The sequence below is a fragment of the Fistularia commersonii genome, chromosome 9 (genome assembly GCF_037954325.1).
Source record: "Fistularia commersonii isolate RoL2024-O1a breed Wild chromosome 9, RoL_Fcom_v1.0, whole genome shotgun sequence".
In the NCBI taxonomy this organism is placed as follows: Eukaryota; Metazoa; Chordata; class Actinopteri; order Syngnathiformes; family Fistulariidae; genus Fistularia; species Fistularia commersonii.
This window is the reverse complement of record NC_141292.1, coordinates 3,018,555-3,044,600: the sequence shown is the minus strand read 5'-3', so window position 1 is coordinate 3,044,600 and position 26,046 is coordinate 3,018,555. Positions and strand designations below refer to the sequence as shown.

Below are 26,046 nucleotides of genomic sequence, written 5' to 3'. Positions count from 1 at the left end.
ATGTAAATTTAGAATACAATAAATCTAAACTGCGCACAGCTTTTGATGAAACAAGGAGAACATCACATTTTTGTGTTGTTGTGAGTCTACAGCTGTTCTATATTTCGCTAACGTTCTCTGACAGGATCTCAGGTTGGAGAAGGACAAAGGAAAATGAGAGAAAAAAAACAGCTCGGGGAAAGTTTGTCCTGGAAAACACAATTCTTTTTCCTATGTTTTTGTGTAAAGAGGCAAAATTATACTGTATTAATATCGAAATGTGAATAGCAGCTTTATCTTAAAGACACGTTTTAATTCCTTATGGTTATTGATATTTGCCCTTCTGCTTGTTAAAACAGGTCGTTTTTTTTTCAATCAAATCCATGAAATAATGAAATATGAAAACATAGCCGATTGATCAGTAGCTCCAACCTTAACCAGCCAAAGCCTGGAGATTTTTCTGTGAAATGGAGGTCGCGTTTGACCCGAATGTAGAGATAAACATCAGGTATGTGGCGTGAAAAACCTCAAATGTCACAGATGAACTCGGTGCAGCGGCGGCAGCGACAAAACTCTCCGTTCTCTTCCAGTTATGAATTGTCAGCTCGCGTGGAAGAAGACGCCGTCTGTGGATCGACCCCGTGACCCCTGTCAACGTCTTCGACAACCAATACACCGAGGTAGGTTCCACACACACACACACACACACACACACACAATGTTATGACATGCAAGCTAAATAACCTTCCTAAGAACGGTCCAGCAACTGTTTGCTTCTGATACGACCGTGTGTGTATGTGTGTGTGTGTGTGTGTGTGTGTGCACGTGGCTCTCAAGGGCAGCTGTCCCTGTCGCTCCATGAAAGATATTGTTAGAAACAAATGGGATGCCAATCGTAACACACGGTTCTTTTTAAAGTAAGCGGCAGGCCGATGTGTTTGCGCTGCTCATTTCAAAAAGCGAGTCCAAAGTGAAGAGTCGAGGAGGTTAAAGCTGTCGCCTCTGGAACCCCGAAATAAAGGTGTCAGGGACCCGTGAACGGCCGAGAAGAACATGCACACACACTTCCTTAGAAAACTTTATTTGCATTTTCCTTTTAAAAGGAAAAAGACCCTCAAATATTGACTCAAATGATAAATAAACATAATATACAGATTAGCTGGAATAGCTAACATACACACTCTGAGAGCCTCCGTCTTAACTATCTAATTATTTTTCAGTCACCACTTTTGATTAGTTTTAACACTTTTATTTTGGAACTTCAAATATCAACATCAACACTTAAGATCATTTTTCTAAATGACAAAAGAAGTGAAATCTATTAAAGTAAGCATATTTATGAAAGGTTTTTATTTGGCTGAACTCCAATGAGGATTGCAGGATTTTTGTGTTTGGTTATTAAACTTATGGAATTCTAATCAAAGGCGAAAAAAAAATGATACATTGAACTACAATTTTCTTTTCTTTTTTTAAATATAGATGATTATACTGTTGCTTCAAGTATCGCATAAATGTACCAAATTTTAAAGCGTCCGGTTTAAACTCACGATAGCTTGACTTTGTGACGCGGGAACATGAAGGAGGCGAGCGAACGTATTGTAAGACGTACCACCTTTATTAAATGCACAGTATCACAAGGAACATCTCCATTAATTGTGGATAAGCTACTCACATGATGCACAAAGCATTGGATTGATTGATAGAACTGGCAGATTAAACAAGGATTAAATCTGTCAGGGGGGCACACACACACACACACACACACACACGCACACACACTCTTGCTTTCAGATGCATGTGCCAATGCGCACACACTTCTTCATTCGTCTAGCACACAAACACACTCTCTCTTTAAGTCACACAGTCAGTAATTATTTTTTTTTATCTGCACGTTAATGAAAACTTTTTTTTTTTTTTTTTTATTTTACCATATATTTACAAGAAAAAATGTTCAACCCCCCCTCCCCTCCCTCCCACCCAAGGTAGATTACATTCAAAAAAGGTCCTGACCCTTCTAGATTACATTCAAAATAATATACTATTCATGATGCAAAGTCACAGTTATTCATCTGAAAGTGATCAAAATAGGCTACAGTCAGTCAGAGGTTGAGCGGCGCCGATGGCCGAGGAGGCGACCTTTGACCTCCCGCCTCCCCCCCCCCCCAAAAGCCTCTCGTCTGCTGGGACGCCTGTCAGCGAGGTGAGATCCCGGATCGAGAGTCTATCGGTCTGACGGAGACCCGAGCAGCCTCTGCGCGAGAAACTCCCCGTCACAGTGGAGAGGAAAGGGGAGATTGTTTCTCTTCTTCTTTTTTAATTTTTTTTTTACATTTTTTTTTTTCTTTTTTTCTTCGTCAGAGAGCATAGAAGAAAGTTCTCCGCAGATCAAAAAAATCGTCAAAAAAAGGATTGTATTGTCACCGGTATTCTGAACGAGCACAAAGAAATTATACAATGTCGGACAAATCAAATTGTATTTACATATATTATGTATTGCCAGTGGCTCATAACACGTTGTCTTTAATAGATGTCACACAGTTTTGACATGATACCTGCTTAGAACATATTATACTATTAAACATAGCCTACTATTCATCTTGACAAATATCAGAACTGTACAGAATGGACAGCAATTTATGTACAGCAGACACGGGACTATTATACAGAACTGACAAACTCTGTAAGAAAAACAGAAAGACATAGAAACGTATTTTCCTCGCGGCCGGCATAGTATAGGCTTCCTTTTTTTTTTGTTTCTTCTTTCTCAAGTGCAGTTGAAAGTGAAGCAGAGAGTCAGCAGCTTAGCTTGTGCATTTAGGGGCTCGAGGGAGGAGGAAAAAAAAGGGGACTTAAGCAAAGCTACAAAGTTTTTACTTAACATATCTTATCGTCTCAAAACAAAAATGAAAAAAATAGATGAAGAGCTTTCACGTGGATTAATGCTTATCGTGACAGAATAATGCGGCTCTTTTTAAAAAATATAAACACAGGAGTGGATATTTTTGACCTCTTTTCCACACGGTTCTGTCGGGATGGGGTTAAAATGAATCGAACAGAGGTTGTTTTCCTTTATACGTGTCGCTTATGTTGTTAGAAAAAAGACAATTTCCACCTCACCGGATTGCCGAGAGCGCAAACGTTTAATCCCTGACCGACGGCTTTGAATTCACCTGTGAAAGAATGCACTCCTTTGTGTCGAATGGCAGAATATATATTTATATATTCAATTTGAAATCACCCGTGCTCGGTAAAACCATGTGGAAACGAGGCGCGAGGGAGACGTGTCGTCGTTTGTTTCGAAACCAGGGGACTGAAGACGCGCCCTTCTTCCCCGGCAAACATTGCAAAACAGCAAAATCAAGTCAGATATCTGACAAAATTGGTTTTGAATAGAAATATTGAGTGTCGGTGGTGTCTAACAGTTCCCGCCATGAAAAAAAACATGTCTAAAATACCTAATGTGCATAGGTTTGGACCTAATTGCAAAGGGCCGGGCCAATATTCATTCAAATATCCTCTATTATTATGATATTTCATCATGTATGCCTGAATTTGAAAATTTCATTATGACAATTCTTTACTAACCTTTTAATTTTCTTATGATTGGCTGCTCAGCTAATCCTTGAACTAAGGTATGATAAAAAAAAAATTAAAAATTGAATTTTTCTAAAGGAATATAAAATGTAAAAACTAAAGAAGTGACTTATTAGGCACAAAAATAGAGACGTATTAAATAAGTGAGTACACTTAAATGACCGTATATGTAAAAAGTCAATGTATGAACGTCTCCACGTCTCGGCAGAATCAAACCCCTCCTTAAGCGTGAGCCGGATTAGCGCCATCCCATAATTATACTGAAAACCGTGACACACCCCTGGCTATTGTGATACTTTTTGTCCTCTATATTGTTTGCAGACATGGTCCGTTTCATAACCGGCGTAAAAACCTGTCACGCGTTGTCGATGTGACTTTCACGACTTCAGTCCACATGATAACCACTTCAAAAATAAAATTCAATTAAAAAGAAAATATTTTTCTTTTCCCCCTTTACTTCATACTTTAAACCAACTGCAGTCATTTTTTTTTTTTTTTTTTTTTTTAATGTTTTGTTTAAATCCCGGCACCGTGGCGCATTATCAATTATGGAAACAAGAGGATGCATTTAAAATTTTAAGCGCTGGGTTTTCTGTTTTCGGGCACAAACGCTCCTCGGCCGCCGGCTGGCAGGAGAGCCATTAGTCTGGGCTCTGCAGAACCGTTTGCAGAAATGACCCCTTCCTTCTGCGCCCCCGGGATCCCAGTCAGGGGAAATCTCTTAATTACCCATTCACTTAGTCCGACATATAAATACGAGATCTTATAAATAAAATACACCCTCGTTCTCAAAGAAACAAATGGACGATTAGCTACTTTAGAACACGGGGAGAGAAACAAACAAATAAACAAAAAAAAAAAAAACTAAACCCATGTATAAACCTCGCTATATTTGGACGACCAGCGGTTGGGCAGGTTGAGTATCAACTTCACCGATTAAAACCCACGGCATTTTGTAAAGTCTGGGTCTGGGCCCCCCGACAAAAAAAATAAATAAAATTAAAATAAAAAGAGCATCGCAAATGAAAAACAAAAATAATCACAATGAATGTTTTTTTTTTTTTTAAATGGGATACGGGCGGGGGGGGCTCAGCCCTACATCGCAGAATCCGCGTTCTCTGTGCTTTTAAAATACACGAAATAAAAGTACTGAATACCTCGAAAGCACTTACAACATTGAAAAACACCACTTTGGAAACCCAGAGGCCGTCGTCTGATTGAAAGTATATTTACAGAATATCTGAAATAACCATTTTTAAAGAAACGGGATGTTTTACGCTCTTTTGATTCACATCCTCCGCACTGACTTTACACCGGGAACCCCAGTTGGTGGTTTGTTTTATTTTATTTATATTTCTTTTTTAAATATATAGAACAGACATAGCATCTACAGGAATTCTGTTTCTTCTGTGCGTACGCCGATACACACCCATGTAAAATCAGAGTCACAAACTGAAATCAAACACTTTGACATGAGAACGGAGTTAACATTTATAAACTCTACAAATATTAAAATAGTTCTCGGCTTATAAAAGAAAAAAAAAAGCGTCAGTTCGTGTATTTTTATTTTACTTTATTTTTAATTCTTCTGACAGAACACATTGGTCTGAGTGACGCGGGGGAAAGAGGAGGAGGCTCCATCTATCTACAAAGATGCGTCGTCTTCCCTTTTTTTTTTTGTTGTTTTTTTTTTTTGTTCCCAGCGGATACGAAACACGGGGGCGTGTTATCGAATCGCAAAAAATAAAGACGACACTTTCCTTTCCGCAAAGCCGGAATGCCCGGTGGTGATGGCTGGATTGAATTTATTTTTTAAGCCTTCAGCACAGGAAAAGCTGATGTTTTGGATCCTATCCTATATGCATTTTGGTTTCCATTTTTTTTTTTTTTTTTTTTTCTTTTTTTTGTTGAAACATGCCTCTGTCAACCGCGCAAAGGAAAGGGAAAGCGAAGCGAAATCACGAAATTTAAGGCTTTTTCTCGACGCGATGAGGACGCTGACGATTTCGCATTTACATAGACATTTACAGCCGGGTATTTTACACAGAAGCGGGCACTCGCGCGGTTCCACATCCCGTCATTATGCCCTCCTGTCTCATTGTGTGCAAACGCACGAGGTCCACACACACACACACACACACACACACACACACACACACACATGCCCTGATACATACAGGAGCCCCGCTGCCTCAACCCAGTATGTCCAGGTAGACGGGGGAGGCCTTGGCGAGGCTCTGGAGCATGCTGTAGATCTCCTTGATGTTCAGCCGCATGTAGGGTTCCCTCTGCCAGCAGCCCAGCATCAGGTCGTACACCTCCTTGGGACACGTGCGCGGTCGCTGCAGCACTCGGCCTTGGGTGATGCACTCGATCACCTGCGGGATTTTTTTTTTTTTGCCGAGACAAAACAAAATTGCGGGATTCAAACGAGCGGCTTTGCAGAACGGCGGTATTTTTACGAGAAATAAATTTACGGGATAGGATAAGGGTTTTGCTCACCGTCCGTCCCTGCTTCTGCAAATTGTGAGATGTTGCGTTGATTTTATGCATTTTAGGCATTTTACGGCGCGTTTTGCTTTTTTATCCGGCCCGCCAACCTATTTTCTTTGTATTTTCAATCAATATTGAATTTAGGAACTCCCTATTTTTTTTCTTTTGTTTCATTTGTTTACTGCGCTGATGCTTGAGCTGCCCCAGATCAGGTTAGGCACCAAGTTAGGCTATGCAGTGTGTGTGTATGTGTACGTTTGTGTGCGTCTTTGTCAAAAAAAAACAAAAAAAAACTCACTAAACCAAGCTTACTGTTCTGTATATTTCCTGTGCATCTTGTATTTGCAAGTGTTATTTGCAGTCCTTGTGTCCTCTATTATAAGTCGCTTTGGATAAAAGCGTCTGCCAAATGTAATGTAATGTAATAATGTAATGTAATGCCAGTGCATTTATATGATTATTCATGATTCTAAAGTTAAAATGAAATGCCAAAAAATGTCAATATTTAAATTGCAATTTTCATTTTGTTCTACTTGCATGATACCAAGTTGGCCCGTGCATAAAAATTAAACAAGAAATGTGTCCCGCCCCCTTGATCCATTGCTTCATGTGCACGCAAAAGAAGCCTTATCCCGCCTCCGGTGCAAAATTTAATATTCTTAATAAATATTGGTATAGCGCCTCAGCGGCTAGCGCTTCCGCTAAGGCACCCGGTTGGATTACAACAGAGGGCCTTTCTGTGTGGACTTTGCATGTCTCCTTTGCAGGTTTCCTTCCCACGTTTGAGACCTTAAATAGCCCAGACGTGTGAGTGAGACATGAATGGTTGCACTTCTCACCGGCTGGGCTGCGGCGCCGCCGCCACCCTGAATGCATCGATATTGGATGAATTCATGAATTGATTCATGTAAAAACTGTGCCGGCCTCCTGGAGAAATCTAAATATTCAAAGAGGAGGGGGGGGGGACACTGATGGTGGATTATATATGATGCTTATCACGGATATAATTTCACTTCTTACCGAGCCCGATTTGCGCATTCACCTGTTTCGTAACTTGTCGAAACCAAGACGTGACGCTTGCGATCGCTATTGTATATTCTCCAAAAGAACATTCTGATGAAACATGGGGAAACACAAACACGGAGTCACGTCAGAGTGTTTCCCATCATCATTTCTCACAAGTCGGCCGAGGTCAGATTCCATTTGATGATAATAACATCGTCGGAATCTCAAAACGCCATGAAACGCTGTTATCGACGGAGGCGGGGAAATCACCGATAGCTGGTTCGTGGTTCGGTCATGATCCCGAATTGCTTTGCGTTGATTTCAGCTCAAATACGGGCGATAATGAGGATATAAAATGAACATGAAGTGTTAAAACTGGGACTGGGATTTACGAAGACCATGTGACCATCTGACAAACGTGCACACTTTGGCGCTCAAGCGTCTCTGCGTTTTTGTTCAAATCCGATCTCTCGACGAGAGTCTGGCCCAAAACCTTAAATTAACTTTTAAGCGAGAATTGGAACAAAATGCTTGAAAGTAACAAAGTGGGAGGAAGAGGCCCTTCAAATGGAATCACCCGGATTTATTTTCCTCCACAAAACACCAAATTAAACAACTTGATTTCAAATAATCCAACATTTGAATGAATCGGGCAGAATTGGGGCAAAGTTTGCAACCCTTTCATAGAAAAACAAATAACCAGTTACAATGAAGACGCTATAAAAGAAGTCTTTTGATAAATGTTATTGATTTTAAAAATATATGTATGTATGTTATTTACTTATTTATAATTAATTAATTCAATCAATTTTTTTTTTCAATTAATAATTTAACACAAATGCTTTGTTGAAAGAAAAACAGATATAGGGAAATGTATGAATTAAATGTGAGGCTGGTTTGTAGTTTCCCTTTTAAATTGAAGTATTGCTATTTTGTAAAACTGGGAAACCGTATTATTTAAGAAAAAAAAAAAAGAAAGTGAAAATGCCAAAGGTTGTGTGTGGTTTTCAAATAGACTTTCCGTTTCCTTGAAAAAGGGAGGATTCGGATCTAACGGATACAGACGCTTTTGTGCTAAGCTAACTAAGCGGTCGGAGGGCGACGTTGCGATCATTTGAATTTTCCCGAAAGGTTGAAATTCGCCCCCTCCGAGCGGAGGGAGTCCGTTATTCTGACCTCGTTGTTGGAGAGCTGGTACCAGGGTTGCTTGCCGTAGGTGAAGATCTCCCACAGCACCACGCCGAGACTCCACACGTCACTCTCCGTCGTGAAGCGGCGATACATGATGCTCTCCGGGGGCATCCAGCGGATCGGTAGCATGGTGTGACCCCCCACCTGCAAAAGTGTCAGAATCCAAAATGACAACGTGACCCTGTAGTGTCGTTTCCCCGCAGATCCAGACTTATCGCCGTATTTACGGGGATCTAAATTACCTATGATATCCTTGTCTCCGTTTCCCGCTATTCCACATCCCTCCATCCGTTCAGGTCATCTCCCCCCCGTCAAGGACATTCCTGCCCGACGGCGCCGTGACGTTCTTACCAAATACGGTATTCAAAAACGCTCCGTTTCGGTGAAAATTGAATTTGCTAATGGAATGATTCAGTTTCGCAGAAAACCGCAGGATTCCGGGCCAACAATGTGACCGTTGTCCAGCCTGTGCGTTTCCAAAAGCGGGCCTAGTTTAAAAACCTGCACGTTTGCCGTTTGAATCTCCGTTATCTCCGGCCGTCGGCCTTTCACGTGACTTTTTTTTGCGATCCGTCGCGGTTCCTCGGGTCCTTTACCCGTGGCCTCGGCTAATCGGAGCGTTCGGTCGTCCGTCTTGGGTCCAGACATCGTGCGGCGTCGTGCACGGGACGGACCGTCCGTGGTAAGACGTCTGCCTCGGTCGCTTATTCATACGCATTAATAACACGACGAAATCCTATTAAATCACATGCACTTCCGACGACACGGAACGGTCGCAAATTTAACGCGATATCGATTTCGCCTTCTATTCGGAAAACGATCGGGGCGCTGCAGCAGATGATGCGATTTAAGAGTGTTTAACGTAATAACGTCTGAGAGCGGGAGCTGGTGACAGGCGCTTTCGCCGCTTCGCTTATCTGATGCCGGCCGATTCCTCGCAAGACCGTCTCTGTGCTCCCGGCTCAGATTCAGGTCTCGGTTTTCGGCAGCAGGGGGCGCCGTGGTATTTAAACTGGGATCCAAGACGAACCGAGAAGGGAACGCAATGCATCCGCCTGCTCCCGCATTACATCAGAAACTTGGGAATTATCTTCTCGCTGCTTTACAGTATAAGGCTATCAACGCTCACACCTTTTCTGAAACTCGCATGTGTGACTTCCATGTAGTTTGTGATGATTTTTGAGCGGAAAAAAAAAAGCAAAAAGCAAAAAAAACTCTAGTGCAGTCTTGCACTGTTGACCCTTATTACCATAGAAGCAGAAATTTTATGCAGATTACAGAATTTGCATTTAAATGGTATTAAAAACAGATAAAATAACTACGTTTAAAATAGCAATTTCTGCCGCTGCGGTTATTTTAAACCACGCCCGGAATAAAATCGTAATTACACATTCGGAACAGCGCGTACGTTGGACCGTTTCCATATCTCCGTGTTTACGCGAGCGTTTGGGGCGGAACAAGGACGGGGAAAAAGAATTTGCGATCGGACTCACTCTGTAGTAGTCTGTGCTGTAAACATCTCTGGACATGCCAAAGTCTCCTATCTTGACCAGGAGGTTTTCTCCAACCAGGCAGTTCCTGGTTGCCAAGTCTCTGTGGACAAAGTGCTGGGAGGCCAGGTAGACCATGCCAGCGGCAATCTGTTGGGCAATGTGCAGCATCTGGGACTGGGTGAGCTCCACCAGGATACTGTGCTGACCGTCCGCCATCAGCACCGCATCGGGGCCGTGGGACCTGCGAACGAAACAAATCGATTTAAAAGAGAAATCAAAACCCTTTTGTGCTTCGACGCTAAAACAAAAAAAGTCGCTTGCCGAGGAGGAGCTGCGTTGGTTTGTTAGCGGATGAGAATTTCAGCTTTATTGAAGTGTTTAAATATGCGATAAATATCTGTAATTTTCCTATAATTCTCATGCACAATGCTTTGTTTTTAGATTTTTCTTTTTCATGCTTAAAAGATCATAAACGTGTTGTTACTTCCTTTCTGATTACAGGAAGAAACGCGAACATTTCTGTATGTTGATATTAGAAGATGCTGACATTTTGACAAGAGACAAGACGCCATCATATTAAATCCTCCGGACAAATATACTTGGGTGACCGAGGACGAGGAAGGAGATAACGCGGGCGATAAAGGAAGTACGAAATCATGAGATTATGAAACACACTCAGTATTACGGCATTAGCATCGCACGGTCCAGGAGAGAAACGCGATAAATCGGCACATGATGATGAATAATCTAATAAATGTGATCCTGTTATGGTGAGCGGTGGGCGGGAGAGAATCGGGAAGCGTTCGTCCAAATAAATCCTCTCCAAGAGTCGGACGAGAACTCATCTTAGATTTACGGAGAACAAATTCTGGGAGCGTGCAACCGTCCGGCCGCATCGCCTAATTCTGACGTACAATCGGACTTCAAACCAGGCGGAACAACAAGAATTCATTTGCGGAAACATGCAAGAGTATTTCTCGGAAGAGAGCGTCCGCCTCCCGGAGACTCCGCGGTTTACCTGCCGACCTCCTGCTCATTTCCGAGAATTAGTCCGACGGAAAACATGTCACTGGAAGTCGTTCCTTCCAGAGGACATGATGTACGGCGTGTTAATGCGTCGCGGTTGAAGGGAAAGATAATTCCACCGCCTGTCCTGCTCCTCGTCCGGCTGGGTCTTCGTAGACCTTCGGTCAAACCCGATGGGATTGATAGGATTTGTCATTTGGGGCTTAAAGGACTAAGATTAGCCTCGACGAACCGGGCCGATTTTTTTTTACCAAATATTATTTTCTGGAACTTTTCCACCGCAAGAGTACCTCAATTGAATTCTAGCTCCCTATCATCGTTGTTATTTTGAAGTAAAGCGTCCCTCTGATTTGTCTCCAGACAAGCTGGTCAGCTGCTGGCTGTAGCTCTAAAAAAAAAAAAAAAAAAAACAAGAATAAAATGAATCCCTTCATTCGACTTGCTCCAAAAAAAAAAAAAAAATTTACGGGGACAGATAACACCTCGTCCTGGACTTGACCGAAAAATCGCAAAAGACCGGCCCCTTCCTCCTCTCCTTCGTCGACTCACGGTAGCCCGATTTCCACCGGTAACCTGTAGGTCATCGGTACGACCGATCCGGTATGATTCTTAGGTTTGATTCGCGTGTTTGGTTTCGGCAAAAGTTTTACGCTGGATGCGTTTATCGGGGCTCTGAGGCTGCAGATGTTTTGGAGAGACGGCCAGAGAAGCCAGACTGAGATGGTTGGGTCGTGCACTGAAGAGGGATCGTGGATAAGACCTTATGCTCCCGGCAGAGAGCTGCGTTCCTCTGATACAAACCTACTAGCAGTACCTTTTGCTCGCTCTAAGCGATCTCAGGCAAAACTGTTCTCAGTTCTACTACCTCAGTGGTGGAACAAACTTCCGGAAGCAACAAGACTAGTATCATCTCTCTCAACCTTCAAGAAACAGGTAAAACCTTTTCTCTTTCAGGACTTTTTTACTGCGCTGATGCCCCAGATCAGACCAAGTTAGGCTATGCAGTGTGTGTGTGTGTTTGTGTACGTCTTTGTCAAAAAAAACAAAAAACAAAAAAAAAACTCACTAACCCAAGCTAACTGTTCTGTATATTTCCTGTGCATCGTGTATTTGCAAGTGTATTTGCAGTCCCTATGTCCTCTATTGTAAGTCGCTTTGGATAAAAGCGTCTGCCAAATGTAATGTAATGTAATGTAATGTAATGTAATGTAATGAATACATTGGTAGACGGATGCTGGACTTGGAGGTCTAAACCAGGGGTCGGCAACCTTTAACATCCAAAGAGCCATTTGGACCCGGTTTCCTCGGAAAATAAAACACTGGGAGCCGCAATTACTTTTTTTTTTTAAAATAAAGGTACCACTGTATGTATTGCTTTTTATTACCTTTACACTTTGTATAAACAAGTGTGTAGTGTGTTGCTTCTGAAATTCACAAAGTATTACGGAGAATATCAAATTTTATTAATGTAATGAACTCATTTTGAGCTTTTGGCTTTCAGAGCGTGTAGCGGAGCCTTGACCTGAATTTTAAAAATAAATCGGGAAAAAAATCACTGTCGGTAAACAATAGAAAATAAATATTTGCAAAATATCTTCATAGATATTTATTTTACCTGGTTTATGGGACTTCTGCTACTGAACTTCTGCGCACAGCATCTGCAAAGCGGGACTTTACCGGGTATACCGGCGAGTGTGACGCTATTTTGAGTGGCGAAAAATAATAAATATAATTTTATTCAATATTTAAGATAAGATAAGATAAGAACAACTTTATTAATCCTGAAGGAAATTGTTGTGCCAGAGTTACAGAAAATATAACAGTAATAAATAATGAAAAGAAAAAGGCAGAATTAGAAATAAAAATAAACTATAAAGTGTCTCAGTGAAACTATAAAGTGTCTTAGTAAACAAGTGATAAAACTATAAGTGTCTTAGTAACAAGTGAGGTAAGGAGTGCACAGCGGTATGATAAAAGATAAAAAAAATGATAAAAAATTGTAGTGCAGCTGTTATGAAATGAAATATTGCACAGTTTTTTGTTTTTTTTTAGGTTAAAGATAGGTTTTTATGGTTGCCGGCGGCTGAATGGAGAGGAAAATTTCAAGATCACAATAATCCTCCAACTTAGAACTAAAAGTAAAAAAAAAAAGGAATTAACACAAATGAAATACACCTCAATTAAATATTTATAATTTATTTTCCCAAGCCACTCGGAGCCGCAAGCAGCCGCGGGTTTCCGACACCCCTGGTCTAGAGGAAGACCAAAGAGAAGATTTATGGACGTAGTGAGAGCAGATATGAAGTGAGTTGGTGTGTGAGAGGAGGATGCAGAGAAAAGGGTGAGATGGAGAAGGTTGATTTCCTGAAAGGGAAAATCCAGAAGGAGAAGAAGAATTTGACCGGCCCCCTCCGGGCCAAAGAGTCGACCTCCGGCTTGAAAACGCATCGGCTTTTCCGGAAGACTCTTACCTGAGGAACTTGTTCAGGTCGCCGTGTTTCATGTACTCGAAGACCATGCTCAGCGGGTCGCTCTCCACGCACACGCCGTAGAAGGTGACGATGTGCTCGTGCTGCAGGTTGGTGAGAAGCTCGGCCTCCCTGTAGAAGTCGGCCCGACCGCTCTCGCTGGCCTCTTTCAGCGTCTGACAGACAAACACGAGAGGCGTTATCGACCGGAACGCAAACCCAGTCGATAGAATTGTCTGATGGAATGACAAGGGCATTGATTATTTGAGTGTGTGTGTGTGTGTGTGTGTGAGGAAATGTACCTTGACTGCCACGTGAAGCTTCTCTTGGTCCGGTGTCAGGTTGTAGCACTCGGCTAGAAATACCTTCCCGAATGCTCCCTCTCCCAGCTCGCGCTTTAGCACGATGTTGTGTCTCTTGATGTGCTGGACAACTATGGGATGGACAAAAAAAAAAAAGAAAGAATTTTTTTTATAAATACTTCTCTGTGTCCCGGCTCGAGGTCCAGCCCCGACCTCGGCGAAAAGCTTCGAGCAGCTGCCCGTGTGATCTCCGCCATCGGTATTTACGCGAATTAAGTACCGCGCTTTGTCGTGACGTCCTCTGTTAAGAAAAATATAAACGGAGATTTTTCTTCGGGGACTTTAACATCTAATATAACCTTCCAAATGAATAGATGGACATCGAGTACGGCCTTTGCTGGCCAAGATATTTAATTGTTACCAAGGACGGCCGTAGCGGTGTATTTGTGCATTCCCGATGATTCAGTCTGGATTTAGTCAGAAAATGAGAGCATCCACACAGCCATCTTGCTGGATTGAAAGCTCCTTATTAGATCATGGAAATTTCTTGCTCCACCTCCGACCAACTGATGGTTCCATCAGTTGAGCACGTGGGCAGCAGACGGAGCTCTTGCAACAACAGCGTGAGTGTCTGAGGATCTCTGGTGAGATTTCAATTTTGCATGTGGCAGAAAATGTAGAAACTTTGGAAAGCTTATTTTATTTTATTTTATTTTATTTTATTTTATTTTATTTCATTATTTATATGATTTTATTATTTATGTTATTTTATATCTTTTTTTTTTTTGTCTTTCAATGTATGAATAAACCACCCGTGTCTTTCATGGACATGTATGGACCTTTGTTTAATGTTTTCTTCTACATATGCATAGAAATACAACAATAACGACAACGACAACGACAACAACAACAACAATAATAATAATAATAATAATAATAATAACAATAACAATAATAATGATAATGATAATAATAAAAATAAAAATAACAATAATAATAATAACAATAATAATGATAATGATAATGATAATGATAATGATAATGATAATGATAAAAATAACAATAATAATAATAACAATAATAATGATAATGATAATGATAATGATAATAATAATAATAATAATAATAACAATAATAATAATAATAATAATAATAATAATAATAATAATAATAAAATAGCAACAATAATAATAATAAAAAATCTCACATTCTAGGAGTTATTTTTAGATGTTTGGAATTTGTTACTTGAATAATTCAATTAATTAATCTTCTCCTCACCATTTAAATCTCTGTGCATGAAAGGGTTATTATGACCCTCTGCCAGATTAACACATCGGTTTTAAAAAAAGCTTTGCCGTTTTACCAAATTGACTTTCATAAATGTGATCGGAGTTTCTGGAGTTGGGCTCAAGTTGGGTTTATGAACCATCCGGTTGCAAGGCAGAGATGGAGAAACTATCAAGTGTAGTGCGGCAATTTAATAACAGCGTCAAGCGTGGATTTATCAGAAAAGGTCCAGGTTACAGGCAGTTGCAGGGGAGGGCGGTAACTTACACGTGTCTGATTTCAGAATGCTGCCAGAGTTACGGAAGTACTGCGGGTTCTCAATGACAGGAATCTTTGTCATCCCAATGAACACGGCGTCTGGACCCATGTCAGAGGACGACGGGGTGTTGTTGCCATTGGAGACGTGATGAAGAGGACTGGCAGAGTCATCGTCGTTACTGATGACCGAGGAGGAGCCTGGGGAGCCGCAGAGGACGGGGATGAGGAGCGGCGGGGAAAGGTTGGGGAAGGATGGCGATCATGAGACCGGGAGGAAAAAGAGAAATGAAATATCAGGTGAGATGATGACAACAAAAATATTTTTCATCGCCACTTCAGAAACTTCAGCGGGACGACGCGGTTAATCACACGTTTTAAAAAAAAAGGCAACAAAATGAGCCGAAAAAAAAATAAAAACACTTGTTGAAATATTAATTACACGAAGAAAAGCATTAAAATATCACCTGCCTTTGGTGCATTTAAAGTAGTTTATAGTTTGTTGATGCAAAATATTATATCGTTGCACTTAAAGGGAATAAAAGTAAAAAAATTCTTATCTCGGTAGCATCTGATGTATTTATTCACTCACTTGTTTGGGTATTTGAAGGAAATGCAGCAAGCAGGCATTCTGGCGTAATAATTCATTTTGTGATGAAATGCAATGTAGAATATTATTTATGTATGAATAGCTGAATTTAAAAGTTGAGTCAAAACATTCTTCACCCGACCCATCGGTTAAGAACCTGACTCAAGAGCTGCGTTTGCAGAGCGTTTGTCACAGAATAACATTTGCGACACATTAACCCCCACTCACCTGACAAGTTATCAAAGTAACTACGTGTGCAACTAAATTGATAATTCAATTGTCATAGGAGGCGCGCGGCGAGGTAGCAGCCGTAGCGCGTAAAAAGATAAGGAAGTTTAATTACGTCGCAACTTCGTTGAATCCAATCACGGACGCTGATTAATCCTTAAAAAAATACTTAAAAAATTGGGAAAAAAAAAATCCATATTACCTGTATTTTATGCTGTCACCTTTCATACAGTATCCGTAAAAACTATATTTAAAATTATGTCGGGGGTCAAAGTTTAAGTATGCGTTTACCTTTGATACCGAATTTGGAGTTCCTTCCGTATTTTAAAATGATCACCATGAGGACGCAGCCGGTCAGAGCCACTCCTGCAATTCCCACCACCACATATACCTGGGAAGGGAAAGGAGGATAAACATTTGAGCCGTCGTCCTCTGCAGAGTCAACCTGAGGAGTTTTTGCAGAATGGAAGCAGCGATAAATATTTTCATGCATGCATGGTGATGCAGGCATATTTATGTTAAAACACGATCATTGTTTTGGATCCACGAGTGTAAAAATGCAAAACACTTACCGCAACGCTGTCGTCTAATGGTGGGACCGGTGGGTCTAAAAAAAAAAAGGAAATAAAAAAATGTAAAATCAAAGCTATGAATCAAATAGAATATTGATAATAATGAAGTAACGATTGACAGCGGCTGATACTTTTATTTTTTGGTGTTGACTGAAAATAATGTGAATAATAAGCAATAGATCAGAAGAAATATGAGAGAAAAATTTAAATCAATCAAAAAAAGACGCAAAGCGAGAAAATGTGATTCCAAAAACGTATAAGAATAAAAGCAAGGCAGCGTAAGGTAAACATTTTGAGTCTGATGGCTAAATGTCAAGCATGTAAGATTGTGTTGTAAAAGTGCAAACGCCTACCGGGTGTATCTGGACAGGAGGGAGACGTCCGAGGAGGCAGAGAGAGTAAAAACAATAGTAAATAAAAGAGTAATTAAGTTATTGTGTTTTTAAAGTTACAATTAAGGACGCATTATCCTTGCTGTCCACCTCCAACCAAAGTGGACCCATTGCTTTCTTGCAAGGTTTGTAAAAACACTTGTGTTGTGTCCAAAACCCTGGAATCCCCCAAATTCTGTTATTTTAAAAGGAAACAACCCATCGCTCATTGGCTCTGGGTTTCATCCTCATTCTCACGTCTACTGAAGAAACTGAGAGGTGAACCAAAGTATGCAATCCATGTGTAAAATGATCATTCATTCATTGATTATCAATACATTATCTTATCCTGCACTCAGAGTTAACAGCAGCTCACATGTAACACACACACACACATATTTATACATATGTGTGTGTGTGTGTGCATGAAACGTATCACAATATCCTATGCAATATCCTATACTCAGAATATTGTTAGCATTTCAGTCCTTCATAAGACAGGGAAATTAGTATTCTGGCTAATTTATGTCTCTGGGAATCACAGAATGTATAAATATAAATATAAATATAAATATAAATATAAATATAAATATAAATATAAATACATCCATTAATTCATCTTCTGCCACTTATCCTGCACTCAGGATTGCGTGGATAAATATAAATATGAGCATAGATATAAATATAAATATACATTTTTGGCATTATTTCTAAGATTATTATTTGATTTTTTTTGGATAAACATGAATATGAGCATAGATATAAATATAAATATACCTTTTGGCATTATTTTTGAGATTATTATTTGATTTTTTTTTTGTTTTGTTTTGTTTTTGCTCGCTGTAAAAAAAGCATCAAGCTTGCATTTTTATGAATGATAAAATCGGAACTTACAATAGTAGAAGTGATCATCCACTGAAAAGAGGAAGGAGAAAAAAAAACAAGCTTAACGTTGACAATCATATCATCTAGTAAATGCAAAACACCCTCACGAAAGACACGACAAAAAAAAAAAAAAAGGAAAATTTTCCGAGACCTGTGTGGTTGTAGGGCGGGTCGATGAACTGGGCGGAAACCGTCTTCTCGTCCTGACCGTACTCGTTCTTGGCCACCAGCCTGTACACGCCGTTCTGGTAGTGCGTGGGGTTGACCAGCTGCAGGCAGCCGTGGTACTCGCTCTCGGTGGACACGTGGATCATGGTGCGAATGAAGTCCAACTCCTTGAGGGGCTGGTTGTTATGGTACCACTGCAGATCGGGCTTGGGGTTCCCCGTCACGCTGAAGGGGATGCACCAGTGGTGGTCCCGCTCCGGCACCAGGAGCTGCAGGATGGTGGGGGCAACTGACACGGAGGCAACAGGAAAGGAAGAGTGATCACAGAGAGGGAAAAGCGACATTCACGGACGAGACACGGTCGGGGGGAGGGGGGGGGGGAAGAGGCGGAATCCGAAAAAAGGTTTCGGACGGGGAGAAATGCGACCCTAAACAAGCGGAGGAGAGCGGCGAGGCATGAGGAGCTTCACAAGAGGAAGAGTCACGGACAGGAAACACGGGAGAGTCAATAAGATCCGCAGAGACAGTGATGATAACAAAATGAGGAGCCTTTCGTCTTCGGCTGGAAAAACAACGTCTAGAAGACGGCACTTACGGAACGACCTCCGGGGAAATTAAACGCGGGCTGAAGTCGGTTAACGGTCACCGTACGGAAAAGCGAGGGGGCTTACAGAGAATCTTCAGCAGGAGCGTGGCCTCCGTCTGACCGACCATGTTCTCGGCGCTGCATATGATCAGTCTGCCGTTGTCGTCCGGAGAAAGGCCGGACAGGGTGAGGGTGCTCCTCATGTCGATCGGATCGATCTGCAAACAGCATTATTACTTGCATTAAGCACAGCGTGGGGTGTAGTTTTATACCCATTAAGCTAAACAAGCTCCGTGAAAACAGACCCCAGAGTTTATTTGAAATCTTACATCATTCCTGCCCGACGGGATAGTTTCTAGATAAGAATATATTCCTAGCTCAGTGTGAGATACGGCTTCGGTGTTGGTTTTATTTTAGTTTTTAAATGCCCGACTCTCCGAATCCCACAGCGATCGGTGTTTAGGAGCATCTCATTGGAGATTTGCGTGCAAACACTGAGCTCAGTGGAAACAAGGTGTGCGTCCAGAGCTGCACTTAAATGAAAAACAGATTTTTCCAAAAACTTAACTTTTTTTTTTCTTTTTTTTTTATCGTTCAGTTCCACGCGTTGTAGGAACTTATCCCTCTTATCATCCGAAAGGGAAAAGCGCCAAGTACCGCCAGTGTATCTCCAGGAACGTCTGACGCTTTCACAACAGTTCTTGGCCACGAATAGGCAAGCTATTGGCTTTTTTTTTTTTTTAACATTTCAACACATTTTTTCAGACCTTTCCGCTAAACCGTACACACTTTATACTTCATAGTTTAATGTTTAATATAACGGTGCACTTTACTGCTAATTTGTTCATTTTAGTTTATCGTACTTTTTTAATCCCTTGCGGGAAATTCCTCTCTGCATTTAACGCATCATTGATAAACAATGAGAAGTTGGCAGCCATCTAGCGGCGTCAGGGGAGCGGTTAGGGGTCTTGCTCAACAAGGAGCCGGGAATCGAACCAAAAATGTTCGGTTCGCTCCGCCTCCCCGTACCCGTTTTTTTTTTCTTTTTTCCGTTTATTTATTTATTTTTAAATCTATTTTTATCATTATTATTATTTTGTTTATTTCATGTCTCCGTGGGGTTGTGAGACACATCTTCTCCATTCCTCTGTATGAACAGTACATGCGGAGAAATTGACAATAAAGCTGACTTTGAGATTGTATATCATTCTCTCTCTCAGGGGGGGGGGGGTTGCAAACACACGAAACAGAAGGCCGGAAAATGTTGATGCTTGATTTAGCTTCAGTGTAACGGTGTTGTAGCCCTGATAAGTGAGTTATGTACAGTCGGAATGTCCTGTCTGTTTTTCTGCGCTGAATCAGCCTAAAAGCTGCTGACGGGTGGCGGAGGTGGAGGGGGGGGGGGGCCTGCCGGCTCTAACGTGCAGGCCAGACAAAAAGTCCCAGACACTCAGACGGTCCAACAGCCCTGGCCTTTAAGCCTGAGTCAGTTTGACACGAGTCCAAGTCGGCGCTCGAGCCCTTGAGAGCGAGGCCCGGTTCCAACGGCCCCGAGGCGCTCCCTTAAATTCGCGCTTCAGGGGCCGTAGGTCCTCCGCGGAGCCGAGTCCTGAGAGCAGACTCGCCCGCCTCCCTTCCATCAGTGTTTGCTTTTGCATTACTGTCGCAACCTCTATTTTTAAGAATACTGATGAAATAAAAAAAAAATGCAGAGGAGGAGGACGCATGGTCAACATATTATTATTGATATTTAGTCCGCCTTTACCGAACGCGTCACCAGGCGAGAAGGACTGACTTTTTCCGAGGGCCATTTTTCAAAAGGTCAAAGAAGGAACGTTATGAAGAGCCGGCCGATGTTATCAAGCCCAACTAGATGGAGTTTTATGTTTGGATAAACTGATAGTTGACTTTTAAATTGAAATGACGTTCGCAGGAAGTGACGGCGTGACGTTTCAAAAGAAAGTGATTTTCGCTTTTAGATACCGGTAATTATGTTGGACAGCAAGATGAAATACGACGCTCCAGGATGACATGGCGTGAAGGCGACGTGGAAACGGACGCCGAGTTGCTACACGACTTCACCTCACCGAACAGTATGTTTAACATTCACATTTTCAATCTTTGCTAGTTTATAATTATCTTAGATAGCGCAAATGAGAATTTTTTGCTTTATATTTTCAACTTTACGAATACAGACCTGGGCTGGAATGAACAATTAATACACAGAAATGACTCGAGAGCACGAAAATATACTTTTCAACTAAAAGATATAAGCAGAAGGCTATGTTGGTTTTTCATAAATATTACAAAAATAGGACTAACAAATTTGAGTTGTATTTTCTTTGCTGTAGCGATCTTACCTGCATATCAAAATGCATTTAAAAGCCTATTAAATGGTTATTTGAACCTGAGTGCTGCATGATTTAGCTGCTGTTAGCAACTGATATCTTGCAACTGTAGCCATATCAGATTTCCAGTTGACACGGTTATTTAACTTTTTCTTGTTGTTCCCGGTTAATATAGGGAAGATGCTTGGAAATGTGTGCTAATTGTCCAGCAGAGTGCACTGTGGTGTGGAGCTGACAGCCAAAAATGAAAAAAAAAAAAAGTAACAACCCCTTTCACTGAAGGTTGAAACGACAAACTATCCCGAATAAACCAAGCCAAACCCGATTTCTGTTTAACAGGTTTAACTAACAGGGCTTATTTCTCATCATTAAACCTTCCACATTAGGAATGTCGGGTTATTCAGCTTGAACTCCCTCGGATATTTTTTAATTCTTCGCAAGTTATGAAAACAGCTTGGAATAAATATGGAAATATGTCATTTCTAAATGGCCCCGAATAGAAAGTCAGCTCGTTTGAGGAAACAGAAAGGTTGCGGAATGAGAGGTGGCTGCTGCCGCCGCCTGCAACAGATCCAGATCTGCTCTCAGTGAACAGTCTGCAGAAAAAGGTGTATTCAATTGAGGAAAGCAAGGGGAAGCTGAAGTGAGCCAATAAAACTAGCCAAAAATCTAAACTTCCAAGACTCCACCTACAAGGAACCGTGAAGATGAGACTTTCCGACACGCAGCGGTTCAAATTTGGATCGTCTCGTGAATTTAATGTTTAAAAAAAACAACTCAACTTCACGTATCAACTGAAAACCACGGCCTCGGGCGTGAGTTGCCGATTCACGAGTCTCAACTTTCACCCAAAGCAAATGGAGTAGGTCTCATCCGAGAAGTAAACGTTTACAAAGGAGAATCTCTGGGAAATGCGGCGGCCGAGACCACAAATCGGAGAAAAACCTGACACGAGAAAACACTTTCCGAGCGTCCCGTCGGCAGCTCCGATCAGTACGACCGTCCTCTCCGGTCCGCTTCATAGAGAAACGCCTAAACGTGCAAAGCGGGAGCCGGGCCTCACCTCGTAGTGAGTGGAGAGCATGTCGGCGTTCCACAGGATGACCGGCGACGGGGAGCCGGAGGCGGTGCACACGGCTTGGACGTCGCTCCCCTGCATCTTGGTCACAACCGTGGGGGAGACCTCCACTTGGGGAACCACTGCAGAGGAGGAGCAGACGGCAAAATCAAATACTCGATATAAACTTCCGCGCCATTGATTTATTTCTAGACGTCCGTCTGTCTTTGTTTCTCCGTTTCCAGACCCCGCGCCGCTTCTCTCACCGGTCGATACCACATGCATCGGGCTGCTTTTTATAACTCGGTTTCACGTTACCGCAATCAGGTGGGATGAGGGTGGCGAAGGCTTTGGTTTCTCCTCTTTCGTCCGTGCATTTCAGGTCTTGGCTCTCGCTTTCCTCCTGGAGCCTCAATTTGATCCACAAGTTCTCACAAACGCAGTCCAGAGGGTTTCCGGACAGGAGGAGCCTGGGGAAACGTCGGAAGCGTTACGTGAGGTTCGAGAAACACACCGAGAAAGAGGCGCTCTCTGCCCGTGACGCCCACTTACAAGTATGTCGTGTTAAAGTTCTGAAACGTCCTCCACGACAGCGTCGACAGGTCATTGTCCTTGAGATTTCTGCAAGAGAGAGCAATGAACGGCTACTCGTGTGTCCGACCAGAAGTAAAATAGACAAATACAGAAACAAGCTTCTTACACATATTGAAGTCTCGTGTTGTTGAAAAATGCGTCCGTGGATATGGATGTCAGCTTGGTCTTCGTAACTGTGCTGTTAGAGTCGATTTAGGAAGAAAATGATACGCACGTCAGACGATCTCTCGCCTTTGTGTGTCCGAGACTGAACTTGAGAAAGTAAACGTCCGGTACTTACAGGTTTCTGAGATTTATGTAGTGCCTCAAACTGTTTTCATTGATTTCAAACAGTCTGTTTTGATTGGCGATGTATCTGTGGGGAGAACACGGGAGAGGAACGGGTGTCAGCACGACGCTTCGGACGGTCCGCGTAAAAACACGTCGTGTTCTTTCACTGGGATTTTGTTGTTTTTTTTTTTTTCTACTCTGCAGCACAATTGATTGCCGGTGTCCTCTGGATCTGTGCAGTCACAGTCATCGGCACGCCGACGGGCCAAACGCCGGAGGGTTTTCTTCTGACACCCTACCTGCCCTAATGCCTGAAAAGTAAACTAGACATCAATTCTTGTCAAAATCTTCTTTTTTTTTTCTTTGAAGAAAAGAAAAATCAAGTCCATTGCGACAAAAAGAAGATTTTGACAAGAGTTGACCACGACTTGGATGACTGAGAACCTCCACACATAAACTAGAGCTCTTGAAAAGAGCGAGGGATCTAGATATTTCCCCAAAATCTTACATTGACAACAACCAAAGGGATCTTTTGGAATGACCTCTCTCATAATGTCGATGTGGACATATTCTGAATTTCCACAGTCGCAGGACAAATATCTTTGATTTTTTTTGAACTTCTGATGAACTTTCCGGTGAATCCTGCACTTCCCTCTGCTGCTGCAGGTGGAGGAACATATATATGTATATGTTGCGTTATATATATGAATTTTGTAGCTTAACAGAAAGGAAACGTTTAAAGAAGGTTCAGATGACATCCTGACTTTCCCACCAAATTTATATGCAAAAAAAAAAAACAACCTTCAGTTACCCATTGGGAAAAAACAAATCTGAAGGAACTTTAAGTGTTATAGATTTTTGTGCAGAATAATGACAGTAATAATAATAATAATAATAATAATAATAATGAGATTTGGATCCGTTAACCGCCCTCTGCCTGGGAAGCCTGGCTCTGCAGCTGCACGCCTGTGCAGGGTTGTAGCAGGTACGCTCCGGCCTCCACGCTGACGCAGATAAGGGCTACATAACCGTGGGCAGCCCGTCCCCGCCTGTGTACAACCGATCGCATGTGTAAAATCTGTCAACAACGTGGTCATCTTTGGAAATATCGACGGCGCTTCATCGCCCCCTCACACCCTCCACCCACCCACCCGGAGCCCCCGGAGCACGGCGGCCGACACCTCCGACGGGCGGCGTCGGGGCCTAAACATTTACTCCATCACCACCCCTGGAGCTGTTTTTTTTTTTTTTTTTTGGTAAAACGGAAACACCGACTAATCCCAATAAGACTGGCGCGCACGCGCACGCGCATACACGACATCCCCCCCCACACACACACACACACACACATACACACACATATATACGCGTGGATGCATGATCTGACAGACCCGCTGTTTTTGATCGGTGGGAGAAAAAAAAAAAGTGGCGTTTGACGCGAAACGTGCGTGGACGTCGAATGCCGCAGGCGGGGATCGTGCGGGGAGGAGGAGGTGGTGGTGGTGCGGGGGGGGGGGGGGGGTGCGGTTCTGAACGGAACGCCACCTTTATCATTCCTATAACCCCCGCAACCCCGGAGCGTCACGGCCAGCTGCCGACCGAGGAGGGGGGGTGTAAGGGGGGGCTTCTTTTACGCACCGCATCCTAATAAGTTCACCGCGTCTCACGCACGCACACGCACACTTACATCTCGGTGATGTTTTCCATGTCGTCCAACGTGAGCGCGGGGAAATCCTCGATCCCCGGCGGCTCCGGATCGATACAAACGATCCGTGAGACGGTGCAGGTGCAGGACGCGGGGCAGCCGGCGGCGGATCTCCACAGCGCCGCCAGAGCCAGCAGCAATCCGAGGCGAGCCATGCCGCGTCCCCCCGCGCCGGAGTCCATCGCCGCTCCGCCGATAGCCCGCCGATCCCACCCCCACCCACCCACCCACCCCACCCCCCCACACACGCACACACACCGAGAAAAAATTAAAAATTTAAAAAAAAAAAAAAAAAAACACACAGTCAAATGTGATCAAATAGAATTAGGATTTCGTCCCTCGCCGACGTCGTCCGGGCAAGTTAATCCTGAGTGGGTGGAGGGGGAGCGATCGTGGGGAGGGGGGGGGGGGGGGGGGGGGGGGGGGATGGATGCGCAGAGCCCACGGTTCTCAGCACCGAGGTGCTGTGGACCGGCCTTCCTCCCGGCTCCTCCGCAAAGCCTGCTACCGCATTTCGACACCGCCGCCGCCGCTGCAGCCGAGCGAAGGTGTCCGGGCGGTCCGTCCGTCCCCGGAGCGCCGCCGCTGCCGCCGCCGCCGCCGCCGCCGCCGCCGCCGCCGCTCCTCGTCCGTCCGTCTCTCCGAGGCCCGTTAGGCGAATGTGACGCGTTCCAGATGTTGCGGGATCAATAGGCAGGGCTCCTGTGCGGGGCGGCGCGGAGGAGGCGCGGGGAGCGGGGATGCGTGCTGATGCTGCGTGTGCGGGGAGGAAGGCATACCTGCATCCGTCTATCGATTACCCGCCGCGGACGAGCGCATCTCCTGCAGCCGCGGGGTTGAGCGGAGAGAGACGGCTGCGACGGTACCCGGGATATTTACTTATTCATGAACATTCAAATTGTATTTTTTTTTCTATGATTATTATAAAAAAACCATCATTCCTATTGTTATTATTTTTACTATCGTGCAGCAGCCACCGCCATCGGCAGCCGCAGTCTTAATCTGCGCAGGGTCAAGTGTAGAGCAGCCACAACAACAACAACATGGATGTAAACTCTTATGTCGTGATCTGTCTTAGTTACTCCGGAACCATGCATTGGATGAGCCCAGCCCTCCTCACCTCCCCTCCTTTTTTTTTTTTTTTTTATTTATTTTTTTCCACACCAACACTTGTAGGGTTGGCCATTAGGCCTATAGTGTGACGTACCGTTGACGCACAACTCGGGATGCATCTATGAAAAATAATTACCTATACTATGTCTGCAAGCTCCAAATGGGTCTCACTCCAGCCAGTGATCGGTGGTGGTGGGGGTTTGGGGAGGGGGTACGGCAGCAGAATTCCAACCGAAAAGTGATCATAATTCTCCCTCTCTTTGTGCGAAGACATATTCTGTTTTTCTTTCTTGTTAATTCTCGGCGGGCCGGGATTGAAAAGCGTGCGATTGTAAATGCTTCATTTGAATTGATGGAGACGCGTTTGAATTAAAAGTTCGAGGCGAAAGCATCGATCATGATTTGAGGGTGTCCACCGATAAACACAGTGGTGTATCCATTTGTCGCCGTTAAAAGTATTCCCAATT

At 43.1% G+C, this 26,046-nt stretch overlaps 1 protein-coding gene across 1 annotated transcript; it reads right to left on the bottom strand.

Annotated features, from left to right (window-relative positions):
* Positions 1 to 4,025: 4,025 nt before the first annotated feature.
* Positions 4,026 to 24,763, bottom strand: ntrk2b (neurotrophic tyrosine kinase, receptor, type 2b). The gene is made up of 16 exons (XM_086151938.1): positions 24,449 to 24,763; positions 22,772 to 22,846; positions 22,598 to 22,669; positions 22,450 to 22,518; positions 22,216 to 22,367; positions 21,904 to 22,040; positions 18,578 to 18,710; positions 17,890 to 18,195; positions 16,483 to 16,556; positions 16,202 to 16,301; positions 15,106 to 15,294; positions 13,552 to 13,682; positions 13,253 to 13,425; positions 9,756 to 9,996; positions 8,248 to 8,406; positions 4,026 to 5,951 (listed from the first exon to the last, which is right to left on the bottom strand). The coding sequence occupies exons 1-16, from the start codon at positions 24,646 to 24,648 to the stop codon at positions 5,766 to 5,768; spliced, it is 2,397 nt and encodes a 798-aa protein (XP_086008064.1). The 5' UTR covers positions 24,649 to 24,763; the 3' UTR covers positions 4,026 to 5,765.
* Between the last annotated feature and the right edge of the window lie 1,283 nt (positions 24,764 to 26,046).

What these genes read in the sequence shown, in the direction of transcription:
- ntrk2b (XM_086151938.1), bottom strand. Translation starts at nt 24,648, where the DNA reads ATGGACTCCGGCGCGGGGGGACGCGGCATGGCTCGCCTCGGATTGCTG. An exon ending in CCCGCCCTACAACCACACAG is followed by an intron (nt 16,557 to 17,889) that starts GTCTCGGAAAAT and finishes TTTGATTCATAG; the next exon opens with CTTTGATTTTACATTTTTTT. An exon ending in CATTAGACGACAGCGTTGCG is followed by an intron (nt 16,302 to 16,482) that starts GTAAGTGTTTTG and finishes TTCCCTTCCCAG; the next exon opens with GTATATGTGGTGGTGGGAAT.